Here is a 14,325-nt window from a genome sequence, read left to right as displayed (position 1 = left end):
TATACACGTTTAGGGTCTTAAAATGCTTGAGATTACATTTTACTGATTTAATTAACACCCCAGAGCGACTTCTTAATACAGTATATATCCTCTTACGAGAATTGCAGCAATTAATTAATGCATTATTATGCACTTCTTTTATACAATGTAACAATTAGGCATTAAGCCCCGAGGAGCAGCTCTAAAAGTGGGAGTTAGGATCTTACTCAATTACACAGTATTTTACTCATTTTCAAGCTGAGGGTCCCCTGGCACTCATCTTTTTGCTCACCTTTACTACAGAGGAAAAGTATTCTTCTCTTCGGACCTGGCTTACCTCATCAGCAAGCTGATCATCTGGATCATAGTCTTTCATGTCAACCACCTCAGCTGGAAAGCCCAGAGCCATCACCTCTTCTGACAGCTCTTTTGCGAAGCCCTGAACAAAGGAAGAATTTCAATTGGTGCTTGTCAGACCTCTTAAAACATTAAATTCCAAGTGTCTGTCTGGTGTTGCCTTGAATTAACCATCTGTATTAAGGAATCACCTTGTTAACATTATTACTGAGTGAAAAATAATTTACCTTTGCTGTTCCAGTTTGGGAACCATAGAAGATTTTAACTCCAGACACATGAACCACATTGTCACTGACAGTGGGTTCATTGTTCTTTACAGTTTCGTAGACCATGGGGCCACGTTTGGGAACGTTTCTCTAAAAAGCATGTTGGGAAAGACAGCCATAAACACACAATGTAAAACTGAGAGCAGTGTCTAAACACACAAAATGCGCTTTACAAGTCTACACACAAATAAAAGGAGCTCACCTTTTTCAGTGCTACCTTCAGTGAGAACCAGATCCCAAAGACAAGTGCAGCAGCTGTGTACAAGTACAGCCTGTTGTGCCATATCGACATGAAGTAACTCTCGCCAGGACCCAGGGCATTCTTAGACACTGGAGGAAGAAATGACACCGAACTGGGTCCTTTGTATCCAAATATGCATATGCATAAAAGGTGTGCAAATATAATATATATGGAGGAACAATGGTTTAAACTGTAAAAACATGATCAAATGTCACCATGCAGTAGCTAACCTACAGCAAGTTGGCTGGCTAGCAGTACGTGCTAGCTAGCTATGTTAGCAACGCTTGCTAAAACCTATCGTAAAGTTATTTTTAACTTCCGTTACCAAATTTAATAAACTCACCTTTAGTATCCGAGGCACACAGGCGACTTATGAAAAGCAAAGTAAACACAAAAAAGCTCAGCATTGCTGCTAATGGTACGTTAAAATACCGAGTCCTCAGCACCTGCTTATGTGTGCTACCATGTTGTTTTGTCGAGGAGCATGATGGGAAGTGTAGTTTCTTTGTATTTCTGTATAGAGCGACTCTGCAAAAATCTAATACATTTTGTGGTCATTAATGAACATATGCTTAATAATGGACTATCCATGTGTACATCCAATAATAGGAAATAAAGATGTGCCAGAAATGTGTTTTTAACACATTACTAAATTCTTCTAATTTATTTCAGTATATTGCACAATATAGACCCATGTTTTCACGTTTAGGTTGAGTTTTTGACATATGTGATTTTATTTATATTTGAATGCCGGCTTATTCAAGGCACTGTTTATTAAATTTTTTTGTCCAGTGTTCCAAAAGACTCTCGTCAAAGTTTTCTTTCATGCCTAATGCATGCTCTTGATGACTGTCAGACTCTACAGTAATGAAAATATAAATGAACTTACTTAGATTACACATTAAATGTATTTTGCTTCAGTTTGAACACCGTAGCAACTGGGATGAGCCCTGGTAAAACATCATATTGAGAGAAGACAGATGCTTCCAATAGCACCAAGAGCTGCTGCAACTGTTCAGCAGGACATCCAAAGGGCTACACACACCACAGCTCCTCCAGTGGTTTACACTGCAGACAGAAACAAAGCAGAAACGAATCTAATAGCAGAGTGCAAACACTCTCTGCAGATCATATGCATAGGGGGGCAGGCATAGGGCTTGACTGTACTTTTGGGGGCCCTCTAAGAAAAAAGAAGATGCTGTTCATATTCGGTGCCACCCGCCGCAGAAGTGCCAAAAGAGATGTTTTAATTCTAACGGCGAAAACTACTGAGAAAACAATGTCTTAAAAAGTACTACATTTTGTTGACAACATAAATTTACAAGTCCCCCCCATCAACCCCGACAAACGACAGATTTGCATAAAATCCATCATTTTATGGTGAAAAAAATGAAAAGGTCCATGAAATCCTGGAGGGACTGATGTTGAGACATAATTTATTCACTCTGTTGCGTAGTCCACTGCAGCTCAAGAGAAGGAGGTGGTGCGAGATCTATGTTTTTTTTAACTGTCCCCTGGTTAGGAAATCACCAGCTGTATGTGTTTTTCAGCCCCCATCCATAAGTGCATCCACATGCTCACAGTGCAGGAACTGTGTACATAAAATTTGTTGTAATTCCATTTCATCTACTACCTCAGCAGGACATGGTATACGTCAAAGTACAGTAATTTGAAAGTTTTTTATTTGCAAAACAAGCTCCAGCTGGTATGATGCAGAAAAACTACCAAAAACATCCAGTCACAAAGTATAAAGTCACAGACAGATAAAATACAGATAAAATAGGCCTAAAGATTTTGCTCACATTGTACATTTTGGCATAATAAACTCAAAATCAATATAAATTAGCCTTTTCAGGGAGAAAACCAACCGAAATGACTCCTTTAGTTATTTATTGCAACAATAAATAAATAAAGTGCAACATTAGAAACAATAAAAAGTCCAACATTTGAAAAATACTTCTTCTGTGAAATTTTAACATTCAATTCTGCAGGAAATTCAGCTTGGACAAAGTATAGCTTTGATCTTTCTGAAAATGGTATCCTCCTGATTTTATCATGTGAAATTGTCTCTAAAAAAAGTCCAGCTTGACATCTGATTATTTTGCATTCTACTGTTAATAAATGTATTAACTTACATTGACATTGGCTGCAAAAATAAAAAACAGTGTATGTCTGAAAATACTCCTCACATTATTACCTTTGTCAAGTGCACTGTGGGACAGTGAGCTAACACACTTTCTAAATTTTATTCCACAATGTAGTTTTGTGAAGAATAAATTTTGCATGTAAACACATTTGCCAGTCTACAATAATACATTGTATTACTGTCATGTATTCGTGCAACAGAGCTCCAGTATGTGGTCTAATACTAACACATTAGTATCACTAATTGTATCAAGTAATTACAGCCAGAAAAAGTCAACCCAAGATGCAGATTCAAAGATTCAGCCCCACACTGACCCAACCACACCCTCATCGCTAAAACTAGATAATGACACATGGCTTGGGTGGTGCTTCCTTATGTTAAATCCATGCTTAGGTGAACCAGTGCATCATTGCTCAACGTGCACAACCAGAGTTTTTCCTCTGCCTATAAATGTATCTGCAGCCATATCCATGTATTAAAGCTTTTCCAAATTAATCATTTACACTTGATTGAATCCTACATCATAGACCCCTCAGATGGGCTCTGATCTGCGTTCATACTGGCTCTGTGTGAATGTAGTCCTGTTGATTCTGCTCAGTGGGTGATTAAGCTCCGCCTCTTGATTCGGGTACCTGCTGCCTTCAGGCTGCTGTACCTGGTTCCCGCGAGTGGGGCATCTGGTCATGAGAAACACCCCTCCAAACAGCATCAAGGCAGTGGAGATCCAGCCAAGGTACAGTGCAGGTCCCCATTCTCTCCTCAGCAGCACAATGCCCTCCAGTGGCTGACTGGTGTGATGGCACGTCCAGGCTGTGGGAATCAGCAGCAGGATTCCAGACAAAACAAAGACAGCGCCACAAAACACTTTGACCTGGCGGCGCACAGGGAACCACACTGCTCCCACTGCACCAATCCCCACTGCAAAAGCCCCAGCTCCGATGGCTGCCATGATGAGTGCCCTCCAGGTCCGAAAACTTCCAGAAAGAGTCATGAGAGACTGATAGAAGGAGCAATGCAGGCTTCCGTCATGGGCCAAGTCCCAGTGATCCCATTCCAGCCACACCCCATCCCAGTAAGCAGGCAGAGTAGCTGTTGTGTTGTCCAGTGTGCCGCTCACCTTCCACAGGGCCAGGCAGCGTGTTAGAACAGCAAAAACCCACCCTGAGAAGCCCACACCGTGGGCAGCGAGCTCCAGCTGTCGCTCCATGACTCCAGCCTGCGTGCTCCTCCTCTTCAGTGCAGGCCCGACTTCCTAACCAGAAAACAGCCGGCAGCACAGCGCAGTGGGGTGGGGTGTTATTTTAACGTGTGTGTGCATGAGTGAGGTAGATCTGTGTGTGTGCGACGGTCTGTTTTGGATGTGCGTTCACAAAGGGGAAACCGGTTCTTTGGAATTCATGACAGAAGAAGGCTGCATGGCTGCAGCTGGGTGGAGGAGGGAAATCCCTGTTTTTTCTGCCATGGTTTCAAAACAATCCCTTTCTCCCAATTTCTGCTGAGAGGGGAAAACAAAGATTCCACTGTGCTGACATTTCTCAGCCCTGAGTCACGAGTTCTGAGAGAAAACCTGATTTAAAGATCCTTCTGTGTGTGTGTCTGTGTGTTCAGGATTTTTGTTCTTACAGAATGAATGTAGCTGACTCCGTCTTTGGAGCTACTGGGTGGAGAACAACAACCCCACCACCACCTCACGGAACTTCACTCGAGTGTAAAGCTTCTCTTACTGTATCACATTGATACAGCTGGAACATGTTTGTCTTTTTAAATTCAAAGATCCCAAGCTGCTGCTCTTTAGGATTCAATTAAAATGATGACATAATCCATGTCATTCAAAAAACTTCAAAGGACTATGGCAACAAAATGCATTCATCATAACTGGAAAAGTCCATATGATGATTCATCGGGACAGATTTTATGTAGCCATGTTAAAATGTCGGTTAGATGCATACACTCACTGGCCACTTTATTAGGTACACCTGTAAAATATAATAAATAGTCGCTTATATAGTGCTTTTCTCCAAAGCGCTTTACAATGTTGATTCCCATTCACACACACACTCAAACACACCAATGGCAGTGGCTGCCAAGCAAGGTGCTCACCTGACCCACCAGGACCAACATGGGGGTTAATAATAATAATAACATTGTAACAGGAGTGCATTTAAAAAAAAAAATGAATTGATGGGCCAAAACATTAGAACCACCTCTTAATATAATGCAATCTAGGCTGACTCCATTACCCACAATTACGTTAATAAATACATAGTAAAAGCATTATCCTTTCTGACAGTTTCAACCTATAAGTAATGAAAAGTAGAATTGATGTTAGAGCTGCTGTGTTGGGTTGTACAGATGTACATGCTGTGGTCAGTGAGTGTATTTTCTTTATATAACTGTTTTATATCAACACTTTAAAAGAACACAATGTGAAATGATGGTGTTCAATCCTTATGTCTCTGCTGCCAAAGGAGGTTTGACTTGATATTAAAAGAACAGGTTCCAGTTTTTCCAAGTTCCGATATAAACACAGACACATATGTGACTTGCTGTAATCATTCCTTCTGTTAACATGTTCCTTGGGCGCCTGATTAAAAAAAGAAAACCGTGTGCATGTTTATTGAGTTTCACAGGATTTATCACAATGCAGGCCCAGAGTCAAAGCCTCTGCCTACATGTGCAGCAGTAAAATAAAAAGAATGAGTGCTGGAAGTGGTAGATAAATCACAATGATTGTCCCTCACCACAGTTCTCAGCCACCCCGTCACCTCTGCTGAGTGCAGTGACTGTTGCAGACTGAGGGGAAGAAGTCACAGCTAGAACTGGCTCTGAGGTGCCTGCTACCATGACAACCGGTCATCTGTGTGTGCTGTGATGCATATGAAAGCTGTTAGTATGTGCATGTGGATATAGGTCTGTGCTCGTAACTGCACTAACCTTTTTGGAGGGATAAGAAAAAAAAGTGTCATTTTCATATTTTTGTCAACAGATGATAAATTGCATGGGCACCATGCAGAGTGTTTTTCTAACATCATGCTCCCCTTGAACATTCATAACATCTTTGCCCCAACATTGCACTTCCTGAGACATTTGGAATCCCCATCTGACTTCAACTGCATTGTTGGGAGTGCAACATGAAGCCATTAGCCTGATCATTTCAACTCACATACACACACTCTGTGTAAAGAGCAGCTTTGATAGCTAAAGAACTCTTCTAAATGGCAAATGTCCACTTATATTGCGCTTTTATCCAAAGCGTTTTACAATGTTCATTCCCATTCACACACACTCACACACCAATGGTGGTGGCTGCCACGCAAGGTGCTCATCAGACCCAAAGGGAGCAACTGGTCTTGCCCAAGGTTGGATTTCTTGCGGAGATTTTCCATCACTGAAAACTGTCGCACTAAATAAATCTAAATTTCTCTGCTGCTGTGTAAGAAAACCAACCTCCTAATAATAATAATCCAGAGAACTTCAGCAATTAACTAATTATTATGCACTTTGTTAATACAATGTAACAAGCAGTAAGCACTGAGGAGCAGCTCTAAAAGCTGGAGTTAGGATCTTACTCAGTTACACAGTATTTTACTCATCTTCAAGCTGAGGGTCTAAGGATCCCTTTAGTACCCACCTTTAGTATCCGAGGCACACAGGCGACTTATGGAAAGCAAAGTAATCACGAAGAAGCTCAGCATTGCTGCTAATGGTACGTTAAAATACCGAGTCCTCAGCACCTGGTTCCATGTGCCACTATGTTGTTTGGTCGACGAGCATGATGGGAAGTGTAGTTTCTTTGTACTGTGCCGCGCAGTATTTCTGTATAGCGCGACTCTGCAAAAATCTAATACAGTTTGTGGTCATTAATGAACATATGCTTAATAATGGACTATCCATGTTTACATATATGAACGTACATCTTAATTACACATTTTTTCATGTATAAAAAATAAATACGGGAAGAATTTTGTTTTTCTTGTAAAATAATTATTTCAAATTTACTTTTAATGCATTGCTCAATATATACACGTTTTCAAATTAAAGTTGTGTTTTTGACATATGTGATTTAATATATTTGTCTGCCTGCTTATTCAATGCACTGTTTATTTTCATTGGTTCCAGTTTTCCAAATGAGTCTGGTCAAAGGTTTCTTTCATGCCTAATGTTTACTATTGATGACTATCAGACTCATCTGTCATCTAGTGCTTCTCATAAACTTCAGAATTATGAACTCCTATATTATATTCGGTTTAATATATCTTCCTCTTCTTTTCCTTTCGGCTGTTGCCTTTCAGGTGTCGCCACAGTGAATCATGTGCCTCCATCTAACCCTGTCCTCTGCATCCTCTTCACTCACACCAACTAACTTCATGTCCTCTCTCACTACATCCATAAATCTCCTCTTTTTTTTTTTTTTTTTAATGTTATCCAAGATTTTATCTGAATAAAAGCTAACAACTGTATTCTTAGTTTTCCTGACAAGCCCATAGCCTGGAGCCTTTAGTCAGTATTATATATAATGTCTGCAAAACTACACTTTAAATTTAAACCATGTGATTGATTCACAGTAGTGAATATTTCAATTAATACACTTGGAATACACAGAGATTATACAAGATTTATTTTGCTTGGGTTTGAGGACCATAAAATATGGGAGCAGCTGGGTTTAGCCCTGGTAAAACATTATATTGAGAGAAGACAGATGCTTCCAATAGCACCAACAGCTGCTGCAACTGTTGTGCAGGACATGCAAAGGGCATCACACACCCCAACTCCTTCAGTGGTTTACACTGCAGACAGAAACAAAGCAGGAACAAATCTAAAACTAATGTGTGACTCTCTCTGCACATCATGGGTACAGAAGTTCAGGGTTAGGGCTGGACTGTATCTTTGGGGGCCCTCTAAGAAAAAAGAATATGTTGTTCATATTCGGTGCCACCAGCTGCAGAAGTGCCAAAAGAGATGTTTTAATTTTAATAGAGAAGAGTTTAGCCTGACATAATTAAAATACCTTAGATGAACACACAGTACTATTGTCTTTCTGTGATTAATTAGAGGATTTTGGTATTTTGGAAGGCCTGATCTGAAGTGAATATTCAAATGTTTCATTAGATAAACTGACACTTCCGTTCTAGTACCTCAACAAATGGAAACTCAAATGAAGGAAAGAAAATGAATACAGCTGAAGCAGAGGGCATAAGCATGGATCAGATCCCTGTGTAGCCTTGTACAAATATACTCTAAGATGTACTTAAGTGCAAAAGTACTTAAGTACATCTTAGACAATGTCTTCTGAAAAGTACCACATTTTGATGCTGTTGACAACATGAATTATAGTCAAATTTTGGACTTAATTCTTCTCAGTTGAGCTTTTGATGGGTTTAAAATACTGAAACTGCTAACAACCAATGCTTAACTAAAGGGGGCAAAAGTACAACAAAGTAACACTGCAGTAAACGTGTAGCTATCATACTCCACTACAAGTAAATATTTCATTAAATAAATGGTTAGGAATAAAAGAACTATAATGAAAATGGGCACAAGAAGCTTAACCAACGGCAGCTTAATGATACCTATTCTAGCATATTTTTTTTTTTTATTCTAATCGTTTTACAAACATTCCAAATAATGTTTCATCAATACACGAAACGGACGAACGAAAGAAATACAGATCGGAACTTTTGTTCAACAGACGTTTCATTCCGGACACACATTGGGAACGTACTTCGTGCGCATCAACATTTATCTGACACCATATTTTTTGGGGGGAGTATCAGCTTGTATAGAGTTTGCCTGTGTTGTTAAATGTAAAAAAAAAAAATGTCTATATTTACGCCGACAAACCAAATACGGCTGACAAATGTGGCGGTGGTGAGGATGAAAAAGGGCGGAAAGCGGTTTGAAATCGCCTGCTACAAGAACAAAGTCATGAGTTGGAGATTAGGAGCGTGAGTAGCGTTACAACAACAGCAGCAATCTTTAAATCATTTTACTGAGTAGTTACAGACGGTCGTGTTTATTGCCTGCTAAAGTCAATGGTTTCGCTTTACACATAACAAAATAAATTCAGTAGTTTTCCAGTTATTGTCCGGATACTCGGTTATAAACGCTTAACTAAATAAGCTAAACGTAGCCAGAAAAACACATTTAAAGCCCCAAACAATGTATTTTCTTACAGAGAGAAAGACCTGGATGAAGTTTTGCAGACACACACTGTTTTTATCAATGTGTCCAAGGGACAGGTAGCAAAGAAGGATGATTTAACCAAAGCTTTTGGGACAGATGATCAGACAGAAATATGTAAACAGGTAAAAAAAATAAATAAATAAAAATAAATGCACCCAAATGTTTCCTTCACTTTATCTACTTGCCAACAAAGTCTTGCACAATATTCATTGCCACTTCTTGACCTATTATCTGCTCCTTTTATTTGTTTGATGACAGGTCTTGGCCAAAGGAGAGCTGCAAGTGTCAGACAAGGAAAGACAGACTCAGTTGGAGACAACGTTCAGGGATATTGCGGCTATTGTAGCAGAGAAATGTGTCAATCCTGAGACCAAGAGACCATACACAGTCATTCTCATCGAGCGGGCAATGAAGGACATTCACTACTCTGTCAAAGCCAATAAGAGCTCTAAGCAGCAGGTTTGTTACCAAGCATTTTTTCCCCACCTGTCCAAATTTATTGGAGTAGCAGGCCCATAGAGATTTGGCCCTGAGGTCAAAATATTTATCGATCGTGATATTTAAAATGATGAAGTTTCAAGAGTGTGCATATACTTTTGAAACTTCAAGCGTGGTCAGGCTTTTCACAGGTTTGCTAGCCACCTTTAAGTTCTTTATGAGGAAGAAATCCAGTTGTGAGTTTATGCTTTTATTATTTCCATTACTTTAAGTGATGATCCGTTTTTACTCTTCGCCTGTTTCCAGGCTCTGGATGTGATCCGACAGCTGAAGGAGACCATGGAGATCCAGAGAGCCCACATGAGACTGCGCTTGTTGCTGCCAGCCAAAGAGGCCAAGAGGCTAAAGGAGAAGCTGAAACCACTTCTGCAGGTTGTGGAGAGTGAGGACTTTGATGAGGAGCTGGAAATGGTGAGGAGCCTAAAGGCTTAGTTAATTTCGGACAGCAACTAAGTGCTAAACATCCAGTGTGACTGGTTTTCATAGATAGCCCCTGTTTTGTAATCTTTCCATTTCGCCTCTATTGACTGATGTGTTGGCCCTTCCCCCTCCCTCGCCTTCAGGTGTGTCTGGTGGATCCCGGCTGCTTCAGAGAGATTGATGAACTGATCCGCTGTGAGACTAAAGGCAAAGGCTCTCTAGAAGTTCTCAGTCTGAAGGACGTGGAGGAAGGAGATGAGAAACTATAATCACTCAATCAGTCAGGACACTGCACTATATCCACACCAACACGCTTCACTATGGCACACAAACCGAAAACACATTTTAGAGACTATATTTATGATCTAGCCAGCTATTCCATTTTCCCAGCTCCATAATGTTTAAAGGATTAAAAACTAGACAATGACACATCAGGTTGGGCTTTCTTATGAAAGCTTCATGCTTAGGTGAACCTGTGCATCATTGCTCAACATGCACGACCTCTGCCTATAAATGTATCTGCAGCCATATCCATGTATTAAAGATTTTCCAGGTTAATCATTTACACTTGATTAAATCCTACATCATAGACCCCTCAGATGGGCTCTGATCTGTTTTCATACTGGCTCTGTGTGAATGTAGACCTGTTGATTCTGCTCAGTGGGTGATAAAGCTCCTCCTCTTGATTCGGGTACCTGCTGCCTTCAGGCTGCTGTACCTAGTGAAACACCGCTCCAACCTGCATCAAGGCAGTGGAGATCCAGCCAAGGTACAGCACAGGTCCCCATTCTCTCCTCAGCAGCACAACGCCCTCCAGTGGCTGACTGGTGTGATGGCACGTCCAGGCGGTGGGAATCTGCAAAGAGAGCACCAGGAAAGACTTTGTACCTATGTACATACGGTCGTCAGTGAGTGTATTTTCTCTATATAAAGATCTTATAATTCAGCCAACTGTTTTATGACAACACAAAGTGACAGAAATCGCTTCTCTATACATCAATGTGGTCAAAAACAAAGAATATATCCATTTAAGATTCATATAACTTTATTGATCTCATGGGGAAATTGCGTTGTCTTGTTGTCCACGTGAAAAGTAGAAAAGAAAGGAATAACTTGCACCAAACCAAGACAATAAACAAGTACAAGATGGTGTTCAGTCCACATGTCTCTGCTGCCAAATGAGGTTTAGCTTTCAAGGATGGGATCACATATTTCCATATAAACACTGACACTTGACTTACTGGAATCATTCCTTTTGTTAATACAGGCATTTAAGCGATAACCTGGAAAATGCTTCCTATGCAAAAATTTAAGTTTATCAGAGAACAATAAAATTCTTCAACCTTCTGAATTGGTCACATTAATGGGACATCTTTCAGTTGTTTTGTTCTCTTTTAAAACTTCTTTTTTTTTTTTTTTGTAATGTTCCTTCCACTGCAACTCAACAGGGAGACACAAAGAGGGAATACGCTTAATTTCATTAACATGGACAGATGAAGATTTATTTTAGCAACGCTTTTTGAAACATTTTGGCACAAAAACGGACGGTTTATTTTGCCCACTATCATCCACTGAAAGGGCCTTAAGAAGAGATCCTCAGTGACCAGTATGAACAGGAGGAATAATTACAGGGAGAAAGAGCTCTTTCAGTGTTCATAAGGACCCCGGACTGATGTTTGACACCCTTGATGAGAAAATGTAAAGCCGTTCTTTAAGTCTTAGGACTTAAGACATGAAACGTCATGGTGTTGATGCATCTTGTTGACTTAATCAACGTCACATCAGATCAGATATATGGCTACCTAACACAGAAAACCATTTGACATAGTTTTTCTTAACACTACATTCTGGTGATTTCATTGCATCACAGTTCAGTACATTTATCTTTAAGTCAAATACTCAAACACGTCTTGACGTGTGTGTTCAGTCGTCACTTCACACATAGTTCTTCATGGCGTAGCTTCTGTGTGAGTGTTTCTTGGTCTGCGTGTACCTACTGGAGTGGACCCTGGCCCTCTGTGGAGGGCAGGTTGTGCACAGAATTGCTCCCCCACAGAACAGCAGCCCAGAGGTCACGAAGCCTATATATATGGCTGCTCCAAGCTCTCGCTTCAGCACCTCTGGGACACGTGGGTTGTGGAAGTCACTGATGATGCGATTGGCCGTCCAGGAAACGGCCGCTATGGAGGTGAGGGATGCCAGGCAGAAGATCGCCCCAGAGCTCAGCACAACCTTGGCCTTTATTCTCGGGTGGCTCAAGCAGTTGGTGCAACGAGCTCCCAGGAGAAAGATGAGGAATCCAAGGCATCCCAGCACCAGGCTAATGCAGATGAGACCGCGGGCCGCCTGGAGGTCTGGTGACAGGTCCAGCAAGGCATCATAAAGCTTGCACTGCATCTGGCCAGTGTACTCATTGACACAGGTCATCCAAAGCCCTTCCCAGAACACCTGCATGGTCACCAGATTGGTGCCAATGAACGCGGTCACCTTCCACATGGGGAGAGCGCAGATCAGGATGGTACCAGCAAGGCCTATCATGGAAAGGCTGATGCCCAGCTCCTCCAGAGCCATGGAACAGAAGGCAGGAGTGAAACCTGGAACAGAAACAAAAGGCCTATTTATTCCGAATAGACATGTCAATAAAAATAATTCATATAGCAGACAGATTTATTCAAATGGGCAAAGTGAGGATATAAGTAAAGAGCAAATACCTCTGACACTGTTAAATGACACTTATAGTTTTAATACTAATAATTCAACACAGGTGAATTTTATGCGAAGTGACATCTTGGGCTTTAATGTGTTGTCCAAGGATGCTATGACGTGGACTGTGAGTGATCCATCAACAGATCCACAGCTCCCTCTGACAATTTGCTGTGGTCAGCTGAGAAGGGACATTATTTTGGTCTGTTCTGTATCATTTTCATGCATTCAAATAAAAAAGCTATTTTCAGCTATTTCATTTCAACCTACGCAATGGATTATGCAAACTGGAGACAATATAGGCATGATAAGAATACTGTATAGGTTAGGGAAAGCCCCTGGTCAAGGCGATAAGCCCTCTGGACCTTCTGGACATCTGATTTTTGTCTGCAGTCATGTGCTTCTCAATTGTGTTTGCCATGGAGACCAAGGGCCACTAGGGGGCAGTATGTCACAAGACGAGATAAACACATTTACAGGGTAAATGTAGTTCATCCCACGTCCTTATCTCTGATCTGCTGTCACAATAACAATGCTCTCTCTCTCTCTCTCTCTCTCTCTCTCTATTTTTATATATATATATATATATATATATATATATATATATATATATATATATATATATTTATATATATATATATATTTATATATATATATATTTATATTTATATATATATATATATATATTTATATTTATATATATATATATATATATATATATATATATTTATATTTATATATATATATATATATATATATTTATATATATATTTATATATATATATATATATATATATATATATATATATATATATATTTATATATATATATATATATATATATATATATATATATATATATATATATATTTTGCTTTTTTGCCTCATCCTGTGAGTTCAGGGTCATCACAGCGGATCATTTGTCCGCATGTAATAAGAAGAAGAAATAAAAGCCTGCAAAATCCAGGGCAGCATCTTTAATTTTACAATCTTTTGTGGCACGTTAGGTCTTTAGTGAATAATCAATTAACAGCAACTTCTTTAAAACCATGTTGTGCTTCACAGGACACACGAGCCAACAAGGCTGCAAGTCCCTGACTCACCGTGCTGGTTTATTTGTTCTCTAGTGAGTTCCCAACAAACTGGTTCTTTCAGTTTCTTTTTTTTTAAAGTATGTAAAAATAACAAACACTGGAGAAAATAATCACAGCAGAATGGCACTTATTATGAACGAAAGCATGCATATAGTGCAGCTGGAGTTTTGTTTTTTCCAGCTGCAACCACTCACCTTCCCACACATGCAAAATTCTTATGTACTTTCTTAAAATAACTTTAAACCCAAAAAAAACAATACATGTTTAACAGAGACCATCTAGCAGCATCTGACATTTGACTCCATTATAAAGACAAAGTGCATATTTCCTTCATTGCCTGCGTGTGTAATAAATACGTCCTCTTCATGCTGTTCCTTTAGAAAACTCAAATATATGTCTGGCTTTGGCTCTGCTCTCGTTAATGAAGTTGGTGCACTCT

The 14,325-nt window shown here is 39.8% G+C and overlaps 4 protein-coding genes across 11 annotated transcripts in view; 1 reads left to right on the top strand and 3 right to left on the bottom strand.

Annotated features, from left to right (window-relative positions):
- Positions 1–1,326, bottom strand: part of tyw1 (tRNA-yW synthesizing protein 1 homolog (S. cerevisiae)) — a 45,484-nt gene extending 44,158 nt beyond the window's left edge. For all 8 annotated transcript variants that reach the window (XM_067507905.1, XM_067507906.1, XM_067507907.1 and 5 more), the window contains exons 1-4: positions 1,187–1,326; positions 805–932; positions 564–692; positions 317–418 (exon numbers count right to left, since the gene is read on the bottom strand). In XM_067507905.1, the coding sequence (XP_067364006.1) occupies positions 317–418; positions 564–692; positions 805–932; positions 1,187–1,250 (423 nt within the window). In that variant the 5' untranslated portion in view covers positions 1,251–1,326. The remainder of the gene's footprint in view (positions 1–316; positions 419–563; positions 693–804; positions 933–1,186) is intronic.
- A 732-nt stretch (positions 1,327–2,058) lies between these two features.
- LOC137129482 (claudin-4-like) lies at positions 2,059–4,751 on the bottom strand. The gene has a single exon (XM_067508695.1). The coding sequence runs from the start codon at positions 4,194–4,196 to the stop codon at positions 3,522–3,524; it is 675 nt and encodes a 224-aa protein (XP_067364796.1). The 5' UTR covers positions 4,197–4,751; the 3' UTR covers positions 2,059–3,521.
- Positions 4,752–8,699: 3,948 nt separating this feature from the next.
- sbds (SBDS ribosome maturation factor) lies at positions 8,700–10,688 on the top strand. Its single transcript, XM_067508159.1, has 5 exons — positions 8,700–8,934; positions 9,165–9,294; positions 9,431–9,631; positions 9,917–10,081; positions 10,234–10,688. Exons 1-5 carry the CDS (start codon positions 8,807–8,809, stop codon positions 10,357–10,359), a joined length of 750 nt encoding a protein of 249 aa, XP_067364260.1. The 5' UTR covers positions 8,700–8,806; the 3' UTR covers positions 10,360–10,688.
- A 488-nt stretch (positions 10,689–11,176) lies between these two features.
- On the bottom strand, positions 11,177–13,322 carry cldnj (claudin j). Its single transcript, XM_067508160.1, has one exon. The coding sequence runs from the start codon at positions 12,659–12,661 to the stop codon at positions 12,026–12,028; it is 636 nt and encodes a 211-aa protein (XP_067364261.1). The 5' UTR covers positions 12,662–13,322; the 3' UTR covers positions 11,177–12,025.
- Positions 13,323–14,325: the final 1,003 nt, after the last annotated feature.

This window comes from Channa argus, chromosome 6, assembly GCF_033026475.1.
Source record: "Channa argus isolate prfri chromosome 6, Channa argus male v1.0, whole genome shotgun sequence".
Classification (NCBI taxonomy): domain Eukaryota; kingdom Metazoa; phylum Chordata; class Actinopteri; order Anabantiformes; family Channidae; genus Channa; species Channa argus.
The sequence above is the reverse complement of the archived record's forward strand: the minus strand, read 5'-3'. Positions and strand labels throughout refer to the sequence as shown.